We start from the raw sequence: 27,306 nt of genomic DNA on the forward strand, positions 1-27,306 counted from the left end.
TCTTGGCTCCGGAAGTGCCGCTGTTAGCCTTGTCACAGAAGGCCTTGTATGTGCACGACTTCATAACTGTGTCTGAAAGAGATCGGGTCAGAGGGGGTGACGGGTAAGCTGCGTTGAAGTAACTGAAGACTTTCCAAGCACGCAAATGGACACACACATAAAAGATGTCATGTGACCATTATGTGGAAAAAAAACTTTAGGTCATTTTAGTGCTTAGAATATCATCAGATGCATCTGATCTGTTACGAATTCACTCTGTGAAATAATCTCAGATTTTTGTTACCAACAGAAAAAGGTCTTGCCACAGCCCCTTCAGCTAAATGCATGAGAAAAGAGAAGCAGCTAAGTGAGTTTTATTAGTTTGTGGTTTATGGATTTTAATATTGACTAAAAAAAAAACTTTTTATGGAAATGGAAACTGTTTAAGCACTATTTTAAGGAGCACTGGTTTCCTGAATCTGTGACACAATCAAGCAGTGGGTTGTCAGTGTTGTGCTGACCTCTAGTGAGGCACTACTGTATCCAGTCACATCATACTGGTTCTGCTTGTTTTTCTGTGTGTGTTTATACATGTATGTGTGTGAGTGTTTACTCACTGGGCCCTGTGATGGTGGAGCAGGCATCAGCGTACTGAGGACAGGTGGTGGAGCCCTGACGGTTGCAGTCTTCCTCATTGGACGCCACGCATGTGTGACATTTGAGAGCATGGCCTTCACAGACAGAACAGGAGAGAGTGCCTGGCTTGAGACTAAGCATGCATATTCAAAAAGTGGCTGCAAGCATGCAGGTATGCAACCACCTTCTTATTAGTCCATTCACCCACACACACACACACACTGAGCAGAGTATCCAGCTTCTGTCGCCTCCTACAATTTGAGACTGGGGAACATCTGCACACACTCAAAGGTATTTAAGTATGTCCAACAGACAGGCTTAATTTGAAATATAGTGACTAATTCTCCCCCAAAAATGGATTCTCTCCACCACAAAGTCTCCAATTAGTATGTAATCAGCAAAGTTGATCCCTTCTCCTAAAAACTTACTGTGGCAGGCCAGAGAGATGAGCAGCAGCACAGCCAGAGCAGTCTTCATGGCAGCAGGGCGATGGGTCACTGTGTCTTTTCAAGAGTCCAGAGAAAGAGTGGATGAGCCAAGATGAGCGTCTGATGGAGGAGACACGGGAGGTTGAGGTGGAGCTGGAGGGGAAGGTGTCTGAGGGCATTAAAGTCTTATCGCTGTAATCTCCATCTATGATGCACAGCCAGCACACTGCTGTAATTGACTTAAAGCAAGCTTTCCCAGGGAGAGATACACGGTTAGTTTGGTGTTATTAACAGAATTATGAGGTAATTTGTTTGTTTTTCTAACTACTAAAGCTTTTTACAGTGTGCATATAAAATGTAATGCATGTGCAAAATGTAAGCGGTATGCATCGTAATCAGCAGCGAGTCCAAAGCTGCGGCCATCACATGCACACTGACACATACAGAGAACTCAGACAGGAAAACAAAAATCAAACATAGCAGAACAAATTCTATTTAGGTTTATTCAGGAAGGATGTACAAACGCTCAAGTCGCTTCCACACAGGAGTGAGATCGTCATTTCTAATTCACAAATATATATTTAAATAATTACAGGGGCTAAAGTTACAAAGCCAATTAAGTTATCCGACATTAAGAAAGTTACAGTAGTGACTGACCAAAAAGTACCAACACCAAAATGAAAGGCCTATATTTTTAGTTTATGATAAAACCTGAATGAGCTTTGATCTTTTCACACATTTCTTTTGTTTTTCTAAAAGAGAAAACTTTTTTCTGTATAATATAGGAACCAGCTCTAATTTTACTGTTGTTGCGGCGCTGTGCCGATCTAGTTTTTATTGGTGTGCTAAGAAAAAACTGTGTGCATTCTGAAAAATGCAGAGATGTGAAAGTAAACATGCAATAAATTGATATTTTTCTCTTGCATTAGTAGTGTACTGCTGTAAACACAAGCAATAAGGCTCACATGTTCATCATCGCACATAAGCAATGGAAAAAAATACAAAGGTGTCAAAGTCTGAGAGATAAATGTGATTTAGTGAGCAATCGGTGACATACTGAAAGTTAAACAAAAACTGTTGACGCACAGAACAGCAGCACTTAAAATAATATAATAGCCTTTAGCTGACATACAGAGTGACTCTTTTTCTCCTTTCCAGCTGTTCGCGATCATTAACACCAGTTAGTCAAATTTGTGTTTATGCACACAGGATGAAGCCGTGAATTTTTATGTGATTGTCAGGTTAATTTATTTATTTTTTTACATATAAAGTGACTGATTAATATTCTGTGGCTTTTTGAATTGTCGAGCATCCCAAACGTGCCGCCGTCTGAACCAGTTTAAACAAATGATATTAATTATGTGCATCTTGCCCTTATAATCATAACTGAACAAACAAACAAAAGCCTCTGTGGGCTGCTGTACTTCCTCAAATGATCCTAAACCCCTTTCTTCCCGTTTTGTGCAGCTTGACTTTAACCTTGACCTCATTCAACCCTGACGAAATACCCCTGAGCCTTCCTCGGTGAGCATAAAACCCACGTTTGCGTCGTAGAAAAATACACTTTATAGACTGCTTCTTTTATAGAAAATATTCCTTCTACAAAACTGAGCTGAAATGTAACTTTAAAACAAATCTCGACCTAGATTAAATCTGATGTCACCCTACATGAGGAGTTGCTGGGAATTTAGCGGTTAAGCTGCTGGGAAAATTAAGTTGAGTCACAAGTGAGCTGTTGTTCGCTGGAATGATCGACAAAAGCACAAGGCCCCCAGATGGCCTCAAAATGGGCACGAAGTCAAAACAAACTAAGATAATCACACGTAATTAACATGTATAGAGCGTTCTTGGTTCCTGTCACATGTAGTGCAATAGTAGTATACAAGAAGTTACTTTAGACGTCTGTACATAAGCAGGCTCTGAGATGCAGGGCAGGCACAGGGTATAAGAACTGCTTCAGGGATGAATGCATGCACGGGGCCAGAGGAACGGACAATCATGGTTGATTCCCATAAAGAAATCCTCAGTCTGTTTTTCCCATTTTGGCAATCAGCTCGTCACAGATTTTTGTCAGTTCTTCGATCTCTTGATTCTGTAAAAAAACAGAATAGAGGAAAGTAAGTAAATACCGTCTAACCACCAAAAATGCTTTTTTAAAAACTCAGCAGCGCTGTCATTTGACAGAAATCATGACCTAGATACCCAGAAGAAGAAAAAACACAACAAAAGTTTTCTTGTAAGCAGTTTCATGTAGGAACAAATTTCTATTTAGCGAACTTCACTGTAGAAGGAAGTGGCTCGTGATCGTTCAAGTGTGACAAGCTGTAACTAAACTTTCATGGTGTGCACCTCAGCTGTGTGGCAGCGCAAGCCAGCTGCATGATCCCTTTAGTTTAACAAATACAAGTGCAAATCATATGTAAATATTAATCGGATTGTTTCTTTAAGTACGCTTATTTGGAAATGATCCAGTCCAAGTCCAGACTATTTATTGTATTCAACTACTTTTTTGGCTTTTCCCTTTGGGGGTCGCCACAGCGGATCATCTGCATCCTTCTCACCTCATCCCTACTATGGACCTCTGTCACACCACCCTTCTGCATGTCCACCCTGCCTGCACTCTCTTCTTCACTGTCTTATTACTGTATTATTGTGGGGTCATGTATTATTGTAGGGTGTACCCTACAATATAAAGCACCTCGAGGCGACTGTTGTTGTGATTTGGCGTTGTATATAAAAGTGAATTGAAATGCATTGTCTATTGTTTGGATCGCTGACCCCAGGTTAACCTCATCCACCTTCGCCATCTCTGCTCCTTGCAGCTTCACACTTGTCTTGCTTGCTCTTATCTCAAGCGCATACCTCCACCTCTCCAGACTCTCTTGCACTTGCTCCCTACTCTCGCTATAAATGACAATGTCTTCTCTAAACATAATAGTCCAAAGAGCCTTCTGCCTGACTTCCTCTGTCAGCCCGTCCATCACTACTACACACAAAATGGGGCTCAGAGCAGATTTTGTATCCATGATGCAATTCACCTTCTGCTGCAGGGCTTGTTCCAGAGACTCGTTCTTCATCTGTTCCTTCCTCAGGCTGGCGGTCATCGCCATGTTTTCTGCGCTCGCCTTTGCACGCACCTGAGCGATCTCCTCATTAGCTCTAAGAGATGCATGAAATGAGATAATTAACAGAAACTGAATCTGTTGAGTGTTTCGTTTCTTATTGTAGTTTTATATTTGCTCTCTACATACTTGTCCAGTTTCTCCTCTGCATGCAGCTTTAGTGTTTGGTATCTCTGCTCCTCCTGCTTGACTCTGGCCAGATACTCTTGTGCACACTTCTTCAACACCTCTTCATTCTCCACGAGGAAACAAACACAGTGCACCTTAGAAGTCATCTTTACAGTGAATGCTTTTGTTATTCTAATTCTTCCTTTAACTCGAGTCTTTAACTAGAGTAATGCCCTACACTGTGATTTAACACATTTACACCTAGAAGTCTTTCCAATAGAACCACATAAAGTGAGGAGTCTATTTAAGTCCTGGACCAAACTGAGGTAAAGATTTCAGCATACAATTAGTTTTTATGTGGCATCTGACGAAGATGGGAACCATGAAATATTGATCTAAACCTGTGTTGTTGCTCTTAAGACCACTGCCCTTAATCACAGGATACCATCCAACCTTATTCTGACCTAAATCCTCTTACAATCCTCCAATTTGTGCTACTATCAGCTCATCATCAAAGCACTTGGACTTGACAGGCATATACCCCTTACTTTCTTAAAGCCCTCCAGGGTGCTCTTCATATTTTCGTAACGGCGAAAGACGTCAGAAAGCGAGCGCTCCACTGAGTTCAGGTCTGCCAGGGCAGCGTCTTTCTCCATCGTCACTGTGTGCAAAGCCTTCTGGGCACTCACAGTGTTGCGCTGCTCGTCCTCTGACAGAAGAAGAAGCAGCTATTGTTAAGGCGTGGTACACAACTTTTTCTCAGACTCAACTGCTTGAAATATTGCATTTTTATTCACAAGCAGGAAGGAATTTGGTTTTTCACTGATGCGACATAAGAAATCATAACTGCAGGCTCGATAAGAGATAACACAAATTCTTTGGAATGTTTGATTTAATGGAAAATTTTGATTTGATGGAAAAAAAAAATTGTTCAAATATATCTCTCAGTATTTCCACTCACCAATCATCTGAGCAATTGTCTTCTCATATTCTGCAACAATCTTTCTGTAATAAGACACAGAATGGTTTCTAAGGGCTACATATTCATTCATTCTGCTTTTAAAGGTGATAGAGGTGAGATAAGTTAACCTATCGTAGTTTATCAAAACCTTACGCGACCACTCTCATGGTAGTGGCTTCTCATATTTCTAACCTCATCTCATCCACTTCTTTCCTGCAGTCTTCATACTTTTTCTTCCAGTCACTGACTTCAGCCTCCTTAGTGATGATCTGAAAGAAGACGTTTCCTGTGAGCATGAACTGCGTGCATGAATGAAACCTTGTCAAAGTAAAAAAATAAAAATAAATACATAAGTACACTGATGACATGCAACACTGATGAATGAGTGTGATAGAAGAGTGTACCTCCTCTCTGATAAGGGTGAGAACAGCCTGTTTTTCTGCCTCACTGATGCAGATGGAATCCAGGACCTGACTTCCCGTTTTCTGCATCTCACTTCCCCCCGACTTGTTCTTCAATTTGCACGTGTCTTCATACTGCTGAGAGCAGAAGGAAATCAGTCATGCTCTCCTGTGTCTTTTTCTTTTGTACGGGGCTAATAAGCGGTTTACCCACTAAACCGTCGAGAATTTAAAGTTATCTAGGCCACAAACAGTTTTCACTATTTTGGGAAACAGCATTCAACAAAACTCCCATAAAACTGAACAAACTGCACACTTTAACAAAGCTTTTCTCTGTACTGGTTTAGCGTTCAATGCCGTTTTATATTTACACCATATATTCCATGTAAACTGTGCTGTTTTCTTGTTTTTGTGTAACTTTTCTGTTATATGAAGATATTCCACACACCAACTCCTTTCCTTCTCTTTGTTTTCCCTTTTATTTTTCTCTCAAACTGCTCATCTTTCACCTCACACCAGCCGTTGGCTTTCGATCAGCGTTCTTACAGACCTCAATCCTCCTCCTTCTCTCCGTCTCTCTCTCCTCTGTTGTTTTGTCCTTCCCTGGATTACGGCTGTCATATTCTAATCTGCTGAATGATAATTATAATCCATCTGTCACCTGAGCACAGTGGCAGACACTAAATACCTCCTGCAGCACAGTGAAGTCATCGTATCAGTACTGTACTAGTTTTGAGCTCTAAACTGCACACTGAGCATTCAGTCAGACAATCTTTCTATTTTTACTGTGCAGAAGTATCAATTAATTTATTATGAAGCAGCAAAGTACCACTGTTACTTTTACACATAGTGCTGGAACATGCCAGGACACGTCAAAGCCATTGTTTTTAAATTGAGTGTTTTGTCTGCAGACTGCATTTATACTAGACTACATTTAGAGCCACAAACAACATTCCTGTCACAAGGCAGAAGTTCCAATCATTTTTTTTGGCAAAGTGACTTTTATATATCCTCTGTTTATCCTGCTAAAAAGTGTCACTGATGTAAAAAAAAAAAAAAAAGTTTTTCAAGACAGAGCTGGCCAAGATGGCAGCAGAAATTGCAACAGATATAATATAACAGTTCCACAAAGATGTTTTAAGTGGCCAAAAAGAAATGGATTCCTTATAATGTAGGTACAATAATGCAGAGTCATAAAGATACTTGCAAATCAGGTCATTTCTTTATTTTATATATAACCATAAATCCTGTTAATTACAGTCTATTTAACAATATAAGTAGAGATGTTACCATTTCTACTTGAAAACTGCCTAAAATTCGGTCTGAACATCAAGGCTGCATTTTGCCCTCTTTTCATCCAGCTAAAATTTGGTCGCAACATCAAAGTCCCACAAATCTCAAAATAATTTGTCCAGTTGTGAATTTAAGGAAGTACGATAGGCATCGGTGCGTTGGTATTTCTCCAAAGTCATATTTATAGCCAAAATGTAGTCCACAAATGGCATTTACTATTTCACATAAAGTGTCATAATTATTGGAGTTATATATGTTACATGGGAAGCTTACAATTAAGTGCTCATTACCATTATTCTTTATTTTTTCTTATAACGTTTTTATTTTTAACACAGACGCTACGCAAACTAGAACAAATGAGAAACAGACTGTCAGTCAAAGACTTGACTCATGAATGTTAAAAGCTTTGCCTGAGACATAAAATATTGCTTTAGCCCCACCTAGTGTTCACTAGATGGTATTATCATGGAGGGTGCAAACAAACAAAGAATATGCACGACAGCTTCTAGTTTGATGATGTATAAATAGACCAGGTTTCTGGCACAACTTCACCTACTTCCATGGAGATGCATGGAGGAGGGAAAAAGACTAAAAAGGTCAAAGCTCCAACAGCACATTGACCAACATGAAAGCCTCAAGCCAAAAATCATTGGTCTAACAGTGAAATTGCTCTATATAGTAAGACTTTTGCTGTCTTTAAATGGATTGTACATGCAGCAGATGTAGGGAAATGACTGGGTGGGAAAATGTGACGGTATCTCACCACAGAGCAGCAGTCTGATGCCTCAGGTTTGGATGTCACCTGGCAATCTTGGACTAGAAGGAAACAGCAGTCACTGGGTCATTTAGTGCCATATAATGTAACAGACTAGGTTACAGTACACAAAATATAAATGTATTCTTCTAAACAACATTTTGTTGCGTAAAATCTAATTGCATTTATTTTTTTTTTTAATTATGATGTAAGTATTTCACTCACTACATATATTTGAATTATTGTGAATGTGAGCTGTATTTCAATGCTTCTAGGCCCCCTAGCACATTTTCATAATGATTTTCTTTCACTTTCTCATGCTCATAACTCACAAAGTAACAGGGTTCAATGTGATGCAAAATTACATGTGAAGTTAATGATTACTGTGTATGTGACGGTACAGCAAAGATGACCTAGTTGATGTGCAGTATTGATTAACCCTGGCTGATTGTTTGATCCAAGTGGAAAGCTGATGCAGGCTGACAATTATTAACAGTTATCTGATATTGGGATAGTGTGTGCCCTGTGTACTGTGTGTATTATGGTGAAGTGGCCATGAGAAAAGTAAATACAGTATAAAAGTATAAATAAACCTAAATTAATCATTTGACTCACTGTTCTGGTCCTTTTCTGGTTTGACCCCAACGCTGCTCGCCAGTTTCTCCTCATCTGTGGCGTGGTCTCCATGATGGTCATCCTTCAACAGCAGCAAACTCAATCATCCATAGCCATTGCATGTAGTTTGCAGTGCTAATGAACGAGTCTGAAGCTGCTCAACAGCAGAAAACCTATTAGTGCTTACCTGTCCGTTAAAGTCGTTCTGGATCGGCTGGTTCTGCTTTACTTTGCAGGAGTTCCTAAATATGAAGGCAAACGACAACATCAGCACTAACACAAACAGATCACGTCCGTGTGTGCATACATGTGGACAAGTGTGATGATGAGAAGAGAAATTAGGAGACAGAGGAAGCCTTACAGCTGGGCCGCATAGCTTTGCTTTGTGTGTGCTGAGCTCGCATGCTCTGCTAAAAGTGCTGAATTACACACAGCAAAAAAAAAGCAGATTAATGAAGAAGCTGTTTGCCAAATTTAAATAACATTTGCACAGAGCATTGGAGGGATGTATAGGGTTACCACTAAACCATTTCTCTCATCTACTTAATAAGATGAATTCCACAATTTCTTCCACCTTCACTTTGTGATCAAAGGAGAATTAATGAATGTATGCAAGACAAAAAAAAAGAAAAAAAAAAAAAGAGCTGTAGTTACACCACACAAACATTTCTGCACCTACAGTTACAAAGTACTTACAACAGAACACAGAGGAAATGGACTTGCTCAGCAGTCCTGAGGCCACACAGAGAAAAGGGACACAGCATGACAGGGTTTGAAGGAAAAGGAAGGAAAGACACAGGAGAGGACGGGATAGGAGTCAGGGTAAACACAAGGTGAGTGCAGGATTATTGTTCTTTAGTAAACTGAAAACTGAGGCAAAAACTAGACGGCAGATAAAGCGATCATCCAAACATGTCCTAAACATCTACCTGCCGGTGCTATTTTTACCCTCATATGTTATCGTCCACTCAGATACCCTGAATAACTAAAACTAAAATAAAAAATAAAATCTTGGTAAAAAAACAAAACAAAAACACTTTTCTTAAATAAAATAAATAACACTAAAAATAACTGAAATGATATTGTGAACTCACAAAACTAACTATAACTAACTATAATGTGTTTTTGACTTTAATTTGATAAAAATTTGTTTCTTTGTTTTAATCTTCTGTGTTAAGCACATTGAGTTTATGCATAAAGAAATATCAATAAAATTCCGAATGCCATTTCACATCAGGATCATTTTTGGGATATGTTAATAAAACAACAGTTAAGTTGCTTTTTTAACCATCCATTAGTTAAAAAACAGGAAAAAAAAATAACCATGCCTGTGCCGAATCTTTTTTAAAAGCTCGAATTAGTGTTAAATATGGAGTTCTGGTTAAAAACCACCAGAGGGCGATGCTTGACATCTTAACATCGTACGACGAGGGGTTACAGAAACGTTAAGGAGGTTAATACCTTTGAAGAGAAAAATCTTTTTGCAAAAACAAAGCTTTTCTTAAAAATACTTAATCCAGGTATGAAGACAGGACTTCAACATCCAGCCTTTCATCAGCATCCACGGGTTAAAAGCAGGCATTTCAAATAAAATCTTTTCTGACTGAATTCTAAAACTTCTTAAAATAAAACCAACACTACTGCAATAAAAAAAAAAAAAAAGCATTATTAAACACGATAATGCTGAATATTACTTCTTCATTAGAAAGAAGAGAAGAAGAAAAAACAGCTCACAGGACTTTTTCAAGACACACAACAGGCGACCACGGCTGATTAAAATGGGAACACTTTGATCTCCTAGGTTCATTGAGGACAATAGTGAGCATTCAGTACTGTTCCCTACAGCCACTAAAAGAGAAAAGCACTTGTTCAGCTTGAAAATGTGTGAGTCACCCTGGCTCAGATTCAGCATTTGTGTAACTGCAGTCACCGACTGGAACAGGGATGATTATGGCTGATGACTGGAAAGGACAGGGCTTCGTATACAAGTCTGTAACGTACTCACGTGATAATTGACCCTTTGGGCTCGCAGGTCAGTTTTGTGCTTGGTAGCGAAATGTCAGAGTCCATGTTGCCATTGAGCAAATCCGAATCCACACTAATGTCATGACTGAGAGTCAAGTTTGAATCCGGGCTTGAGTCGGACGTCACCGGAGCCTCGTCATCCACCTCGGAGGGATCGGGTTTGTTCAGCGGAGAGACGACAGACAGCGTTGGAGGCCGGGCAGCCTGTGGAAGAGTCTTTGATGGGGAAATGACCACTTCGGGTTTGTTACTGAGGGTGAGATTAAGGTTCTGATCCAAACTGAACCTGCTGTTGTCAGGCGAGGAGCTGGTAAGGTTGTTCAGAGAATCGACCTCTTGGGATGGAGCGGTACCAAGATCCTGACTGGAGACTGTATTCAAAATGTGGTTTGTAACATCAGGAAAAACTGTGGAAAAAAAACGAAAAATAGAAGTCAGTTTATTTACAATTTGGGTATGCTGATTTAAACACATGTGGAGACTAAAATGCGCACTAATGTAGGTTTACGGAAGCTGTTTTCAACTCTCTACAGTGAGAGTTTCAACATTTAGGATGCAAAACCCTAAAAACAGACTCATATGTTGCTGACAGCCTTTATCGATCTACTTGTGCCACAGGGCTGCAAAGATATTTTTAATGTGACTGTGATCCTGAAGAGCTGTATCGAAAGTGATCGAGAGAAAACAGCTGTAATAAAATCAGGATCTGTGTCAAACAAGCTTCTGTACAGGATCACTTGCAAAGGATCCAGTTATGTTTTGGTGAGGCAGGTGAAGAGGGAGCCAATCTCATCTGAGATTTGCAGCTGGAAAAATTATATAGTTCAAACACTTAACATGCTGACAAAGAGTCAACGAACTGCTCCGTACAGACTACAGAACTGACAATCTAGAAACAAAAAGAATCCTCTATTTAAATGTCACTACTTAGCTAGTTTGTCATATAAGTTAACTAGTTAACCTTTGTACTGTGAAAAAAAAAAAGAAATTAAATGAGGGAAAAGGGCGAGCTAAGACGGAAAACACCTGGATTCAAAGGTTGAGAGGTGTGGCCCAATACTTTTGTCCATATAGTATATCGTGAGGTGGAGCGGGACAGCTGGCCATCGGAAGGTTTACTACCCAGCTCCCCATCAAGGTTATTACAATTTTTTTTTACCTCATTTATCTGAATTCTTTCTTTTGTTTGATTACATTGTCCCTCTGTTCAGCACTTTGGCCGGCGCTTGACGTCTTTTAAATGTGCTATACAAATAAAGCTGACTTGACCTGACTTAAACTACAAAAAAGGGTTAACTCTAATAAAGATAAAAACTAGATTTTCGACAAAAAAATTACCTGAAACTATTTAGTGAGCTTGGAAACTCAGCAGACGTTCTGAGTTTCAGTTTAGTAACAATTTCATTACAACTTGCCTGATGAGGCTTCAATGGATGTGTTTGTAAAGACTTTGGATGTATACAAGACTGTGACACTGTACTGGTTTCCTTGCATTTGGCCTCTGACATATGTACTCCATTCAGTAATAACAAGGACTAAACTTAAACTAAACACTTTCAAACAATAAAAGCTAAACTGACGCAAGAAAATCCACTGTGGAAACTAACTAACTGAAACTAAATTAAACAAAATTTCAAAATGAAATTAAAATAAAAAACTACTCAGAAAATACAAAAACTATAATAACTCTGCTCCCCATGGCTGCTTGTCACAGTTCCACTGGGCAAGATACTGAACCCTGAGTTGCCCCTGATGCATCCACCATAGGTGGATGGATTAGAAGGCACATAATATACTGTAACTTTGACACTAACATTTTGCATCATAATTTGCTGCTAATGAAAGAATACAATAGGGGTGTTAACCAACATGTTAAATGTAATAACTTGTGCAAAGCATTGCTATCTATAAATCCACTCCTCCAGTTCCTCCAGACTCTCTGATTGTAAACCACGAAACCTCACATCCCCGTCCTGTGTCTATGTTAAGACTGCATCTGTCTCTGGAGGATTTAACCTTGTAGTGATTCATGAAACTTTTCCTTCTCCTGTTAGAGCACTTAAAATGGCTGCTGGCTTCCTCAAAGAACACTTCATTTCCTGTGTCCTTATACATGTCTTTAAGAGCTAGCTAACAACCACAGCAGCAGCTGAATCACACTGCTGCTGAAACACAGGAATCTCTATAACAAGTCAGACCCCCTCACCCATCCACATACTGTTAAACTTACAATACTACGCCCGTTAATAACGCAACAGGGACCTCTCCGTACGCTAACATGAATCGAGGCTTTGTGGTTTCAGCTCTTTCTCACACAGTTTGCTCTGATCGAATGCTAACGTGAGGCTAACTGAATCACAGAATAAGTTCAACTAAGCTTCAGCTGAAATCAGGATACTTTCGGGCACACAACAGAAACGCCCTTTGGAGACAAGGAACAGATGTAGAGGAACCACACCCAGTCATGCAAAGGACGTATGCACCACCACCACGTGGCTTAGCAACAAAAACAACATCAAGCTGAATTACAGATTCACAGCTCACTGAAAAAGAAAGCAACAGAAGACTGAACAGAGAAACAAATACAAGCATACACACAACTGCCTAAGGTTTCATCTTCATTATTGTTTAAATAATACATCTAGTTAGATTGTGGTGTGTGGATGTTCCCAAGAAAAGGCAGTAGTTTCCCAGAACCACAAGTCTTCTAATTATAGGGAACCCGAGTATCAGTTTCTCCACATTTGATCTTTTATTCATGAAACTAACCCAGATTTTTTTTAACTTAACGTGACTGTTTCAGCCCAAAAACTACTTTCAATAACAAATACGGTAATCTCTATTACTGTGTGGCATAGCTTCACATATACTGTGGTTACAAAACACATCCGTGCAAAATGGACACAACATATCCACACACACAGACGAAATCAATAACTTTTTAATCATCATTAAAGGACATGGAGAAACACTTGTGACAATCGCATTTGCTTCCACACAGAAACGCCATCGCCATGGTAATGCCTGGTACTTGTGTCTGTGCGTGTCTGAAAGCAGGACAGCTGAGGAAGAGGGGGTGAGAAGCACCCCAGTAGGCCTTGCTGGCAGGTTCAAAAAGAGAGGATTCAGCCCGCGTCATTTGCAAGTCTGTGCCCCACTGAAGTGAGCTCATTTACATGTCTGATTACCTTTCATAAGCACACTTTGAGCAGATCACAGTACGCCGATCCGAGACCAGATTCTGGCACGCTAAAACTGCATAATGAGCAACATAATATTCCCAGTATGAAGTTACACAAAGCAACTTTGCATTGTCTGAACATTTTAAACGCACACTAGCGTAAATACTACTGTTACAACAAAAGTATCACTTTTCTCCAAATTACAAAAGAAATCAAAAACAAATCCAACCCAAAAGAGAAGGCATAATTATGAAAGTATTAGTCTTCAACAAGCTATTATTCTTAAGTAATAACAATAACTGTGACATATTTCTTTATGTCCGCCTGTCTAAACTGACTCTCAGTGCAGATTTAGATCAGACATCTTAGCAGCTACCTGAGAATTAGGCCAGGTATTGTTTGAAACGCTTATGGATTATCTGTGCTTCCGTACCAATACAAATACATGTTATAGAAAGTATGGAAGACTAATTTTCAGCATTGTGTGACACAAGAAAAACCGGCTTGTTACCCAGCCCCACCTGTGAGTGTCAGCAGTCAGTCCGATTAGGCTTCATGCGCAGAGGTGCTTTTAACACCCCTCTCAGAGCTAAAACAAAATCACAAATGATTGGAAATATGTGGCATGGTCCATTATCCTGATGTAAGCAGACATTCAGGAGTCGACTGTTGCAGCCACAGTGTAGGACAGGGCGTAGGTGCTTCATCCCAACAGCACTCAGACTGCACAATAACCACGCAGGATAAATACCAGCTAAAAAACCCATCTGTAAACATTATCATTCCCACTGCACTGTAAGTACATATATTAAAAAAATCTGTGTAATTTACTGCATTTGGTAACCATTTGTCCATACAAATCGGGGTGATAGGGTTATTTATTTATTTATACCACATCTTTAATTAACTTTATCTTCCTGAGCCTTGTCGTGATAACTTAATTTTCTCAGTGCGAGATTAATTGTGTGCATGTCTATCAGAAGACACACAGGCACAGTGTGGTCATAAAGGGATGGACATGGTCAACAGTTACACACCCTTACATCATACAGCAGAATGTATACATGTTTTCATGCTGTTTAACTCACTTAGATCATCTTTCTTACCCTTCCTTAATCTCAGTTTGCTCATATTAACCATGTCTGTGTGCCTAAATGCTGCCATGTCATTGGCTGATTAAATAACTGAATATGTGTAGCTAATAGAATAAATGTGGTTTACCAATTTTGTTAATCAGGTTTTCATTTTCTCAAGCAAAAAGCTTATTTTGTTTATGAAATGACTAGAAACCAATTCATGTCTGTTAAATAAGAGGACACAGAGTCATTGCCTTTTCTGTACCACCAATCACGCTCATCCTGCAGGTAGGGTGGATTATGACAAGTGTACGAACACTGGGCTAGCTAAGCAGCTGAGCAATCTCACCTGAGTGGTTGGAGTTGTCCAGTTGGCCCAGCAGCTTCACAACACTCGGAGACTCGGCCTCTGGAGTCTCAAAGGTCCCCTCGGAGTCCGAACTGTGAGACAGAGGAATGAATAGATTCATGAACCTGAGCTACAACTGAGCTCAACTATTCATGGTATTATCTGGAATTAAAAGTCAAATGTTGCCTTTTGAAAATAAAATGTGCTGAAAGTGTGAAAACACAATATACAACATTGTATTTGCAAAAATCTTTAGAAGATGGGATAAAAATAAACATCACATTGTCTGGTTTAAAGAAAGCGTTTCAGACAACGGTGTGCTGTCTGTGAGAACAGAGAGGCACTTAAAAGCTTCATAAGCTGCACATATGTCCTACAAACAGCTACTAAATTATGTTTATAAAACTTTGAATGCTGTTTTGGGACGTTGGATCGTCTTGTTCCTTCTAACAAACACAGAACAGGTTTTCAGTATGGAATTCATGTTTTTTTAAGTGACCCAAGCACAATAGAGCTGAAAGTTCAAAGTGACCAAACATAAAGTGCTTTTATTTTAAAGGAAGTTAGAGGAAGGGAGAGGAGAGGAAGTGAAGCACTACAAGGCCACCTGCATCCTTTGCTCTTTAGTAACGACACACTGTGTCCCGCAACACACAAACACAGACACACACGCAGTCTTTGGGTCTGCTGTGTCAGCTGCCACGGCAACCAGCCACAATTTATTTCCAAACTGTGGAGAGACTTAAAAAAAAAAAGGAGGGACATCAACAGCAAGGGTTTGTGTGTGTGTGTGTGTGTGTGTGTGTGTGTGTGTGTGTGTGTCAGTCACTTCAAAGCACATCAAAATGTCTGCACTCTAATGAAAGACAGCACAACAAGCAACAAAGCTCACAGTCCCAGCCACACTTCACCTCTGATAACCAGCTCACACAAACACACTGACACTCTGGGGCTCCATACAACCCCACCATCAGCAGCTAATCCTAATACACATAGCCACTCACCCCCTCACTGTGTACACACACACACACACACTGAGTCACATCCCAGTGACGGCCCCAACGGCTGCAATCTTGGAAGGTTACTTGGAGACTAGAAATGGACAAGAAAGAAAATCTAAAGCTTTGGAAACTGTGGGGTTTTTTTCTCCTGCCCACAGTTTTCAGCAACTGTTCTCCAACTACCACAGAGCCCTCACAAACACCCAAACACACATAAAAACAGGCCTAGGCAGTCCTACCGTTGGTTTCTCAAAGAAACATAAAACACATAAAACAGACACTCGTGAAACAGCAACCTGAGCGCCTGTGTTTTAAACAAGAATCTGTTTTTAGCAAATGATAGCATCATCAATCCTCAGCACAGGAAAGCATCAGAGATTATCACAGCTCTGAGCAGTTTGTCTGCTGTAAGTGATGCTCTGTCTCTTTGTATACAACCACCACCTGTCAGCATGACTCAGGGAAGTCATCACACAAACACCCACATTCACAATCAACCTGCGAGAGTCCGTGGCATCAAATCTTCTCTATCAGAGTGTATTTATTATACTGCAGCAGCTATGTTTCTCTATTCACTTCATGCACTCTTACATGTCTTCTCCGTTATTCTTCGCTGCGGGCTGCCCATCATCAGCTGAACCTCCAGTCACTGCTGACCACGTCCATTTCGCCCACTGGACCGGCGACAACCAGGACATCCTTGCGACACGTTCAGTTCCGAGTGTGACGACACTTCTAAGAATTAATAGTGACCTTCCTCTTCCTCTGTTTCGATTACTACTGCTGTCAACGAAACTGGCAGTTTATCTTGGAGTGCCGCAAGAAAAGAAAAGAAAAGAACGGCGAACACGAGTGCACGATCTGTGTTTTTGATTCTCTTCCTCTTCTTTTGCCTTGTCTGTTTGCTGTCTCACTTCCTCCTCTTGCTTAGCCGCTCAGATTTCCCATCCTGCTCTTCTGCTTTGTTGACGTTCGTGAGAGAGAAACGTGCCTCACACTGCTGCAGCTGCTTCTGTTGCCGCTCTGCTCTAAACAGCACTGACTCACACGGCACAGATTACTGGAGCATCAGTATTCACTCCTCCCTCTGCTCCCCTCCTTTTTTCACTCTCCGCTCTGTCTGGGCGGACGATCAGCTGGTTAACAGACATCAGCTCGCCCTGCTCCCACATGTTTGCTAACTCTCTTGTTTATCCTCAGGAGTTTGCCTTTCCCCGCGCCGATCCTTTCAGGGTCAAGCGAGGAGAGGGGGGGAAAGGAGAGCCAAAGCTTCCTGTTTAAAGAGGCAAGAAGGGTTTTCTCTGGGGCAGACAGACTACTACAGAGAAAGTGGATGAGGTGATCAGGCTAAGGGAGAAGAATTAATAGGGCATATATACATTTTAAAAGCTGTAAGTATATGAAGTATTCTGAAAAGACTGGTGCAAATGCTATCTGGAAATTATACCCTGCTGTAAAGCCCATTTACTCAACATCACCCCCTCCCCCCACAACTATAAACCTTAAAGCACTCATTTATACATCATGACACAAGCATTTCTGAGCATTTCACAAACTGCTAGCTACTATGCTTGTCACACAAAACCTCTAGAGTTGTAAAACTATCCAGTCAGCCACAGCTCTCTCAAGAAAAATACCTTTTTAATTCAACGAGCCAGAGAATGACCAGACTGCTTTGAGCTGATAGAAAGGCAACAGTCAAGATAAGCAGAAGAACATCTCTGAATCGAACCTTGAAGCTGAGAGGCTATAACAGCAGAGGACCACGCAGTCCTACTCTTGTCAGCTCAGAACAGGAAACAGGCTCAGCTCACATGGGCAAAAACTTGGCTGATCAGAAATCATGAAAGCATCAATCCATCCTGCCTTGTATCAACGGTTCAGGCTGGTGATGTTGGCGTAACGGTGTGGGGAATATTTTCTTGGCATATGAGCATCGTTTAAACCTCATAGCCAAACCTGAGTATTGTTGCTGACCACATCCATCTCTTTATGACCACAGTGTATCCAGGACCATGGATAACAGACTATCAGGATAAAAGTCAACTTTTGAACATGACACTGAGTTCACAGTAAACAAATGGCCTCCGCAGCCACCAAAACTCAATCCAACAGAGCACATCTGGAATGTGGTGGAACGGGAGACTCACATCTTGGATGTACATTTGACAAATCTGCAGCAATTGTGTGATTCTATCATGTCAACATGGACCAACATTTCTGAGAAATATTTCCAGTTGAATCTGTGCCACAAAAAATTAAGGCAATTCTGAAGGCAAAAAGAGGTCAAGGCCAAGGCACATCTCACAAAGTGGGTGGTGTATGTACTCTGAGAGCTTTCCAGATGCGATAAAATCTTTACAACTTTGGCTGCTTTAAAAACAGACGTCCTGGCTTTTTATCATTATGGATTGAAGGATGTTTCTTACAAATTAAATGACTGAGATGTTGCTCAGTCAATTTGCTTAGTGAGACTGAAAGGTACTTTAGCTGTAATTTGCTGTAACAGTTTGACTTGGCAACACAGAGGCCCGCATGAAAAAGAGGATTCGAGATTAAATATTTCTAACGAGGACTAACAATAGTCTCTTTACCTTTATAATAATGCAGGCAAGTAAAATCTGAGCTGAGAATAAAGTTGCTGATCCAGTAATATGTCATCAACTAACAGAGCTACTATTCACTTAAACGATCCAAGCCAGCCTGAGGACAAATCAATACAGCAAACCTAAATTCAGCAGTAACGATGCAGCTCAGCACGACACCGGCAGAATAAAGCATTTCGCTGAAAGCTTCATCGTTGCTCACACAAATGCCTCTGAGGTTGCTCATGGGTGGCTTATGTAAGTCCAGGCTTTCACATTTATACCTCTCTCCCTTTCTCTCTCACTCACTCACACACACACACACACACACACACACACACAAACACACACACACACACACACAGTATCTAGGCCAGATGAGATGAGATGTATTCTCTGACAACAAAAAAAACATGAACCATGAATAATCTAATAACAGGAAGAAGCTCCAACTACTGTGAAAAAAGTGACCTGGGAATGAGAACGAAAGCATTTTATTGCTTATGCTTTTTATTTGAAGGTGCCCGTCCTGCCATTTACTGCTCCCACAAAACACGTGGAAGGAAAGACAGGAGCGCTATTATCACACTGAGCAGATCCACAGATACACGCAGGCAGCAAGAGAGGGAAAGATTAACCAGTGCACTCACACATATTTTTTTACACACTGGCGAACACATAAAAAGAGGCTCTGTTCAGCCTATGATGAGTCGACAGCGAAAACAGAGCAAATGAGAGCCATGGCAACCGGAAAAGACTGATTTAATTAAGCGCACAGAGACGGGGGAAGTGTTAGAAAGGCGACAGGCAGAAAGAGGGAGATAATAGAAATGAAAAGATCTGGGATATGAAAGAGAAAAGAAAAAGAACGTTTGGGGCGGGAGAAGAATCTCAAACATTTGTTTGTGCTTGCTTTTAGTCGCCTTTGTTCCCTTATCAGGACAGATGAGAAGACAAACCTGTCTGTCCTAGAGAGGACGGTCTGCCTGTAGCTAACAAAGCCCTTCAAGCAGCACACAAAGGTGAAGTGAAAAGGCCATGCAAGATTATTTATTCAATTTCAGTTACAACAATGGCTTTAGATCTTAAAACCAAGCCAGCTGTTTGGAAACATTTTAGTCCAGTGTAGAATGAGAAATACAAGTTTATTCAAAGTTCAAATAATCACGATCATTAAATAATCATAATAAAGTAGCCATATGTGATATACACTATGTGCTGCACAAACTTTTCACCCTGCAACACCTGGAGATGTGAACTGGCCATACGAGGAAAACAGTAAGTAAAACAGTACACCGTCTGTGAGTGGAAATATCCCTCACTCTCTCCCTGGCAGAGGCACAGACCGCAGACAGAAGCAGGAGGAAAATACAAGGGGAAAAAAATCAACTCTTATGTAATACCTTGAAACCACAAATAGCACACACAAGTAACAGTGGCAAAGCCCACACATACACGTTCTCCTATAAGTGGTCATCGGCTCTCGTAGTAACACACACACACACACACACACACACACACACACACACACACACAAAAAGAAACGACTATGGCACATTAAAAAGGCACACTCCTACACACTGGACCACGTCTATTATATGGGTGTGCTGTCAGTTAATGTAGCAAGAATGCACATCGTTAATCACGGAATAAATGTTGACTGAAAGCAGCATGTGTGGTTACGAGCTAAGAATAAATCGGCCGTGATAAACATGTCTGTGAGCCGCAGCAGAGGTGATGTGATACTGGATGAGATAAGTGTGTTTGTGTGTAGACTAAGAAGGAATTAGTGGGGCATCCCAGCTATCACAAACTGTTTATTTCTATGCCTAATCCATTGCATGATGATATAAAGTTAGCCGCCCGACGCTCACTTTAGCGCCAGTATAAAAGTTTACACACTGCCTGTAAATACTCTTTGTCCTTAGATGAATACTATGATTTCACTTTGAAATTTATCAAGTATTTTTTAAATTTGGACATTCTTGCGTTTCCCTCTTCATCAGCTGGACAAAAGCTCACCTTTTCACAAAAAGTGGCCCTGTGTCTCACGAGACGAGCAGATTGCTATGATAAACTGTTGGAAATGTTGCCTTTATACCCAAGGAATACTACACTATTGTCACTTATTGTCTCTTATTCACGTCTTACATTTTTATTTTACATCTTTTAGTCTGTTCTGTGTATTTTATGGTATTATTTGGCTTTTTTGTCTTTCTCCTGGCCGCAAGACACATTTTACCAGAAAAAAAATAAAGTTAAGCTGTAGCTGAAATGACTTTGGTCAGCCCCAAAAGGTTACAAAGCCTTTGATTATAACAGTCATCCCAACCTGACTTTATGTTTCTATCCCCAGTCATCAGCATGTTTTATGTCCAGTGTAATTGCAGCTTACATTCTTTTAATGTTAGATTTCAGCTCCGGCTGTGTTTCAATTAGAAGCTGCATTCGAGTGAATGCGCAAAATGTCATCCTTGAATGGTTCTTCTTTGATCAACAATCACACAGCACAAATGCTAAACGGCAAACATGTCATGTGACGTACACACCAGTGCTACTGCGTCCAACCTCAAATGGCTAAAATTAAAAAGTAACATTTTATTTTTTTATTTTTTTTAACAGATTCAACTTCCACTTGGTGGAATACAAACATAACAGAGCCTGGATTCCCTTTTAAAGACAGTTGCCATGAATTCCTGAAATAAGTCACTTTTCCCATAACTTTTACATAAGAGCATGTTTAATGTCTCACAAAAGACAGTCTGTTGTAATATTATCTAATCCAAACGGAACACTATGTTGGCTTCTTAAAAGATATGGCTCCATCTAGTGGTCATTTTTTGGAACTATTCCTCACGTAAGAAAAACGAAATGACACAAAGGCCAACACTAGCTTCAGTCAGCGATTCAATAATACAAAACATGGATGCAAAAGGAGTGAACATGACACAAAAAATAAATGTAAAAAAAAAAAATCATGTGTCATCTTTGGCAGCCTAAATATTTCACTCCTGATGGGATGGGAGTGTCCTCTTTAAAAATGTTATATGTTCTCCATAGAACACAAGGGGTCACTGCATGATTAGATTTATATGAAAATGGTGCCAGTTATTCACAAGGGCCTTCAAAATCACCAAATACTAACCCAGTTGAACACCCGTGGGAGATTTTGAACAGCTCTCTCTCCAAAACCATCATCAAACCCCAAGATGAAGAAATAATAGCCCTCACCCCTCCAGTGAGGTTACACAGACTTTTAGAATTAGCAGAGAATTAGAATCAGGTTGTTCTTGCTGCACTTGTTGCCACATCAACTTACTAAAAGAATTTATGGTATTTTAATTTTTCATCTGTCGGTAGGTGGAAACCTGATGCTGTTGTTAATAATTACTACCCCATTTCCAAAAAAGTTGGTATTCTGTGTGAAATGTGAATAAAAACAGAATTCAAATGTACCATGTTAAGAAAAATACGAGGTCATTTTGAATTTGGCAGTAACAGATCTCTCTTTTAACAACAGTCTGTAAACATCTGGGAACTGAGAGACCAGCTGTTGGACTCTGGGGAGAGGAATGTTCTCTAATTCTCGCTGGAATATCGGATTCTAGCTGCTCAACAGCCCTGGGTCTCCTTTGTTGTATTTTCCATGTCATGATGCTCTGAGTGTTTTCAGTTGGTGAAATGTCTGGACTGCAGGCAGGTCAGTTCACCACGTGGAATCTTGTACTATGAAGACATGCTCTTGTCATTGATGAGGCATGTAGTTTAGCATTTTCTTGCTGAAATATGCAAGACCTTCCCTAAAAAAGCCTGGATGGTTGCTCACCTCACCTACTATAAAAGGATGCTGCATCCATGTTTTCCCAAAGGAATTCCAGATTCATCTGACCACAGAACAGTTTTCCACTTTGCGTCTGTCCATTTTAAATGAGCTTTGGTCCAGAGAAGTGAGCAGCATTTATGGATCCCATTCACATATTAATCATCTGAACTAAAACAGACAATCAATATGGCATGAAAGTTTTAATCTGCATTTGTGGATGGCAGAGTGAATGGTTTTCCAGAAAAGTTCCTGAGCCAATGCAGTGAGGTTTGTAAATGCAGTTTTCCTGCAGATTTGTGAATCTGTCTATCGTTACTTTTCCAGTCTTTTGTTGCCTCGTCCCAACTTTTTTTTTGCTGCCATCAAATTTACAATGACCAAATATCTTTCATGAAACTGTAAAATGTCTATGTTTAAACATTCAACAGCTTTTCTATGTTCTGTTGTGAATAAAACATTTTTGTCTATGAAATTTTAGCAGTTCAGAATTGCAAAGCAGTAAACTATTTTATCTTAATCTGATGTGCTGATCAGAGCTGTGATTAAAATTTTGGTGGGACAGCAGAAGATTTTCAGATTTCAGTCTGGGCGGTGGCATTCTTCAGTTTGGGAAGGGCTGTTATAAAAGACACACAGAGATAAATTTACACAAAGAGAGACTGGTGCTCCAAATTCTTTGGTATGCTTTTGGGAAGCACATCGCGAAAGAGTACCTGAATATTTTATAGAGAACATTCAATTATTTGCGTCAGAGTGGAAAACTAGCTCGGAGTGAACACAGTTACAATCATCAGAGCCGAAGCCCTTGCAGTGCTGCAATGCACTAAAATAACCCGACTGACAGCGACATGATAAAACAAAGAGAGAAAGAATGAGGCGATGAGATAATAAGAGAGGACTGATGCACAGGCACCAGCTGAGCTACTGTTTTGGACTACAACAGGAACAAAAGAGCACACAATTCCCACACTACAGTTCATGTCCATAGTGTGGGAGGGAGTCGACACACCCCACTGCAACTTATGTTTGTATTTACATTCATATCTTCAAATCAAATCAAAACAATTTTAACTGCCATTAGAAAGCCAATATAGCTATACTTATTCTTAACTGCATTTCAACATCCAATGTATGGTGCAAATCAAAGTTTTTACCTGTTAACTTCACAATTATTTAGCCGTGATTTTCATCTTTATGCTGGTAATACCCCACAGTGAAGCCTTATGCTTAAAATCAATGCTTATCCTTAGATTTGTCACATCTTCATGTATTCACAATACATGAAGACAGTGACATTTCACTCCACGTTAGATTGATTTGTACCATGGAGAAGGAAATGAGCTCCAAATGCAGGGCAGCTTTTTCCCAAGTGAGACTCTCTCTGCGTGTTCAGGGGTTTTGGAGAGAAAAAAAAAAAAAAAAAAAACAGTGTACATCTAAGACTGCTCCAGTTAGGATATAAAATGGATGATGAAGCCAACTAAATTTAGATCCTAAGCTGAAAGCTCCTATCCCACAGCAGTGTTTGGTTTCCCAGTGTTCTCTCAAAGAGGACCCCAACCCCCATCTGACCTTACAAAAACACAGATGGATACAGAAGACTGGAGTATGCTTGAGCGGTGAGATTTTTTTTAAACCAGCTGAGCATTTCTTAAACACGGCTTTGTCTCAGTGTTTGTCCCTTTGAGTTCTCTGCAGCTTTTTCTTACAGTTGCTCTCTGTGTTCTGCTGCCATCTCCAAAATAATATCAGTTTCAGTACATGGCGGCAGTGCTTCTCATATTAACAGCCACTGACAAGAACCACAAAAATAACACACAATGCGAAACTGTTGTTTCGCTACAAGGAGCTTAGAAAAGCTTTTAAGTAGGACGAAGTGAAAGGACTCGCTCTTTGTGACAAAGGATTAAGAAAAAGAAGAGGATGAGCGGTGACTGGGTGCTTTCTAGCCTCAGCTCAAACATTTAAATGTCCTTTTTTTCAATATAAGTGTTCCAGACAGCTGCGGTTTTCACATCTCACGGGTCTTTAAGGATGTCAAACATGATGCATGAACGAAACAGGAATCTGCAGTACCTGAAAGAAATGGACTGCACAATTTGTACGATTAACGCAATGCAGATTAGGGTTAGAATTAGGGTCACAGCGGCATAATCAAAACCTGCCAGCAGCATTGTGTTTTATACTGTGGTAACTACAGCAGCTGTCAAAACTGAACTGCTTTGGACCTTCAGCTCATGTTATCAGCTGCGCCACTCCTCAGTCAAGCTCGCTTGCTTTCTGCCTTTAGTCTGATTTGAATACCTAACTAGTATTCAAACTCCCACGATGGGCAAATTTGCCTAGCACAGAAAGTCCTGTTTGCCTCAGTGCCCCAAAACTGCACTTTGATTCCTTATCTCCCACTTCTCTTCCTCCTCACTGACAGAAGCATCCACGTTAGACAAAACACCAAAGAGCTGGAGCATCTCCCCACGCTCACAGACAAACATACAAATGAAGAATCTAGCCTTACATGCTGTTCTTCTTGCGAGGAGAGCTGACAGATCCCTTCCTGTGCTGGCTGAGAGAGCCCCCCATGGCAACAGCAGCGTCTGTGCTTGGTACAGGTACGTCTCAGATGTCTTCTTCCACTTCCGAGTTTCACCTCTGTGTCTCCTCCCGACAGTCTGGCTCAGCTTCAGAGCAGCGCGACACACTGCTCCTCATGGCTGACTAGTTATTATTTAACCAAGCGGCCTCTCCTCTTTCCTCTTTCACAGACTCTGTTGATGCTCTACGGAGCATCATCAGCACTACACGTGAATGGTGACAAGTCCCGCCTCCTTGCTCTACTTCCCAAGCTTCATCATCTCCCTCTCTCTCTCTCCTTCAAAACACACACACACACACACACACACACACACACACACACACACACACACACACACACACACACACACACACACACACACACACCCCAGACCAATAGCACTGCCCTTTGGAGAAAGACAGAGAGGTTAAATGTGTGTGTGACGGGGGAAAATTAGGATCAAGCATAAAGAGTTGGACAGGAGGCAGATACAGTGTGTGTACCAGTGTGTCACGGGGGTATCTGGCAGACTTGACAGAATTGTTTAAGACAGAGAGAGCCTCTTCTATTGTTCGTGGGCTGAATAACAGATCTGACATCCAGGGGGAGGGAAAGAGTTGGTGGCATAAAACACAGCTCCACTTGTTATATCACATTCCTGCTACCTGCTGTCACCCAAAGCCCCCTCCCCCAAAAAAGAGATTTAACATGACAACAAACATGCCCTTTCACTGTAAGGAAGTATTGTTTGTACACTTTCATTTCTCATGTTGATTGGTTAGATTTTGACCTCTTAACCCTTAATCAGCCTCTAAGTTTACTTCAGAATCCGGTCATACAGTGTGATTAACATGACAAGAGGCTTAATCGAGGCTGATAAAGACTAAACACTGTTGTGAAAATAAAAAAAGCTATTGTTTAACCATTAATTTGAAGGAAAGCGCTTATAGGGTTGGTCCAATCCTCATGCTGAGTCACAGTGCAGCAGAGACTATTAATTAATAAATAAAGAAACCACAGCTCTTGATACAAGTCAGTCTGACCACGTCTGTCTCTAATGATTAAAGGAAGAATGGTTTAAAACCTCAGAGTGTTGCAGGGTCAGTAATTGGAGTCACCCAAAAGCTATAGCACATAATTTCCTCCCACTGAAGTGAATCACACGAGGCTCAGTATGGAGGTCCCAGCTTTTGAATGACACATATTTTTACCCAACAGGGACAACTACGGAAATGCGCTGAAAATATAAAAGTACAATTTACCAGCTATTACTACAAGCATGGACTCTTTTGTGGTCTCTCAGTTTGGGAGCTACTGTTTTATCGTTTTTTATCGTTTGACCTGCAACATGCATTAAAAAAACCCACGAGCATTAAAACGAAGACAAACACCTCTGACAAAAAGCTTTAAGACTAACCGTAAAAACAAGTTCAAGACTTTGACTTACCTCATTGCTTTTGCCAAAATCTGCAGGCCAACTCAACCGCTGCGACTGATAGTGTGTTTATCGCTTAACTGCGCATGCCCGAGTGATTTGCTATAGTAACGACAATGAGATCGTTACATCTGAGAATTATGAGCTGCGTCCTTCGTGTGTGGTTTACTTTTTTTTGGCTGCTCTTACTTACTTTAAAACATCCCCTCGTCTTTGTTTGAAGGATTTATTACTTTGCAGATCTGAATTGACTGAGAAAGTTTTTTTGTGTTGCTTCTAATCAAACGTTAAAAACTAAATAAAGTAAAAGTTTTTTTTTTTAAATCTATGAACTTAAAAAATATATATATACACTTTTGAAAAAGCTCATAAAATCACGAAAATGAAATTTAATATACATGTACAGAAAGTTTGTCATGGAAACCTGCCTGATGAGGCTGTGGTACATATTTTTTTTATCTATGACTGCAGAAAACATGGAGCATAGCCTCATCAGGCAGGTTACAAGGCGACTGCTGAATGTCGCAGTTGCTGCCAAAAAGCCACTAAAGGCAGACTGCAATTTAAACACTGTCTCCAGGTAGACAACAGGAGTGATTCACCTCCTGCTTTCAGGCCTGCAGCTATCAGGCTTGTGATGTTCTCCTTCATCTTATAGATGACAGAAATTCATTTTTGGAGAGGCACAAATAATTTGTGTGGCATCTTATTTGATGCAGAAAGCCTGATTGTTCTGTAAATAGTTGGAAATTGATATTTAAAAAAAAAAACATCTTGGCTGCATTTTTAGAATTTTATCAGTCAACAGTGTCATGGCACGGACATACGCGGATACCAGTGGAACTGGGCCACTAGCATTTGTTGATGATGTGAGTGTACAGGGACATATGCTGATCAGATACCACTTCACAGCGCAAATGGAACAGAGAAGCTTTACAGTTACTGAAGGCAAAACTGAAAG

The 27,306-nt window shown here is 40.4% G+C and overlaps 1 protein-coding gene across 5 annotated transcripts; it reads right to left on the reverse strand.

Moving 5' to 3' along the window:
* Positions 1-1,528: 1,528 nt before the first annotated feature.
* On the reverse strand, positions 1,529-26,463 carry LOC113033209 (transforming acidic coiled-coil-containing protein 1). 5 transcript variants are annotated; one of them, XM_026186736.1, is made up of 13 exons: positions 26,358-26,463; positions 14,930-15,021; positions 10,303-10,729; positions 8,485-8,539; positions 8,298-8,379; positions 7,692-7,744; positions 5,639-5,773; positions 5,427-5,503; positions 5,235-5,278; positions 4,822-4,982; positions 4,295-4,401; positions 4,082-4,202; positions 1,529-3,135 (listed from the first exon to the last, which is right to left on the reverse strand). In XM_026186736.1, exons 1-13 carry the CDS (start codon positions 26,360-26,362, stop codon positions 3,067-3,069), a joined length of 1,428 nt encoding a protein of 475 aa, XP_026042521.1. In that variant the 5' UTR covers positions 26,363-26,463; the 3' UTR covers positions 1,529-3,066. The 5 variants fall into 5 exon arrangements, with proteins under 5 accessions (XP_026042521.1, XP_026042520.1, XP_026042522.1 ...); XM_026186735.1 differs by lacking the exon at positions 26,358-26,463 and adding an exon at positions 24,854-25,211; XM_026186737.1 differs by lacking the exon at positions 26,358-26,463 and adding an exon at positions 24,854-25,209 and having other exon boundaries at positions 5,639-5,770.
* Between the last annotated feature and the right edge of the window lie 843 nt (positions 26,464-27,306).

This window comes from Astatotilapia calliptera, chromosome 12 (genome assembly GCF_900246225.1).
Source record: "Astatotilapia calliptera chromosome 12, fAstCal1.2, whole genome shotgun sequence".
Classification (NCBI taxonomy): Eukaryota; Metazoa; Chordata; class Actinopteri; order Cichliformes; family Cichlidae; genus Astatotilapia; species Astatotilapia calliptera.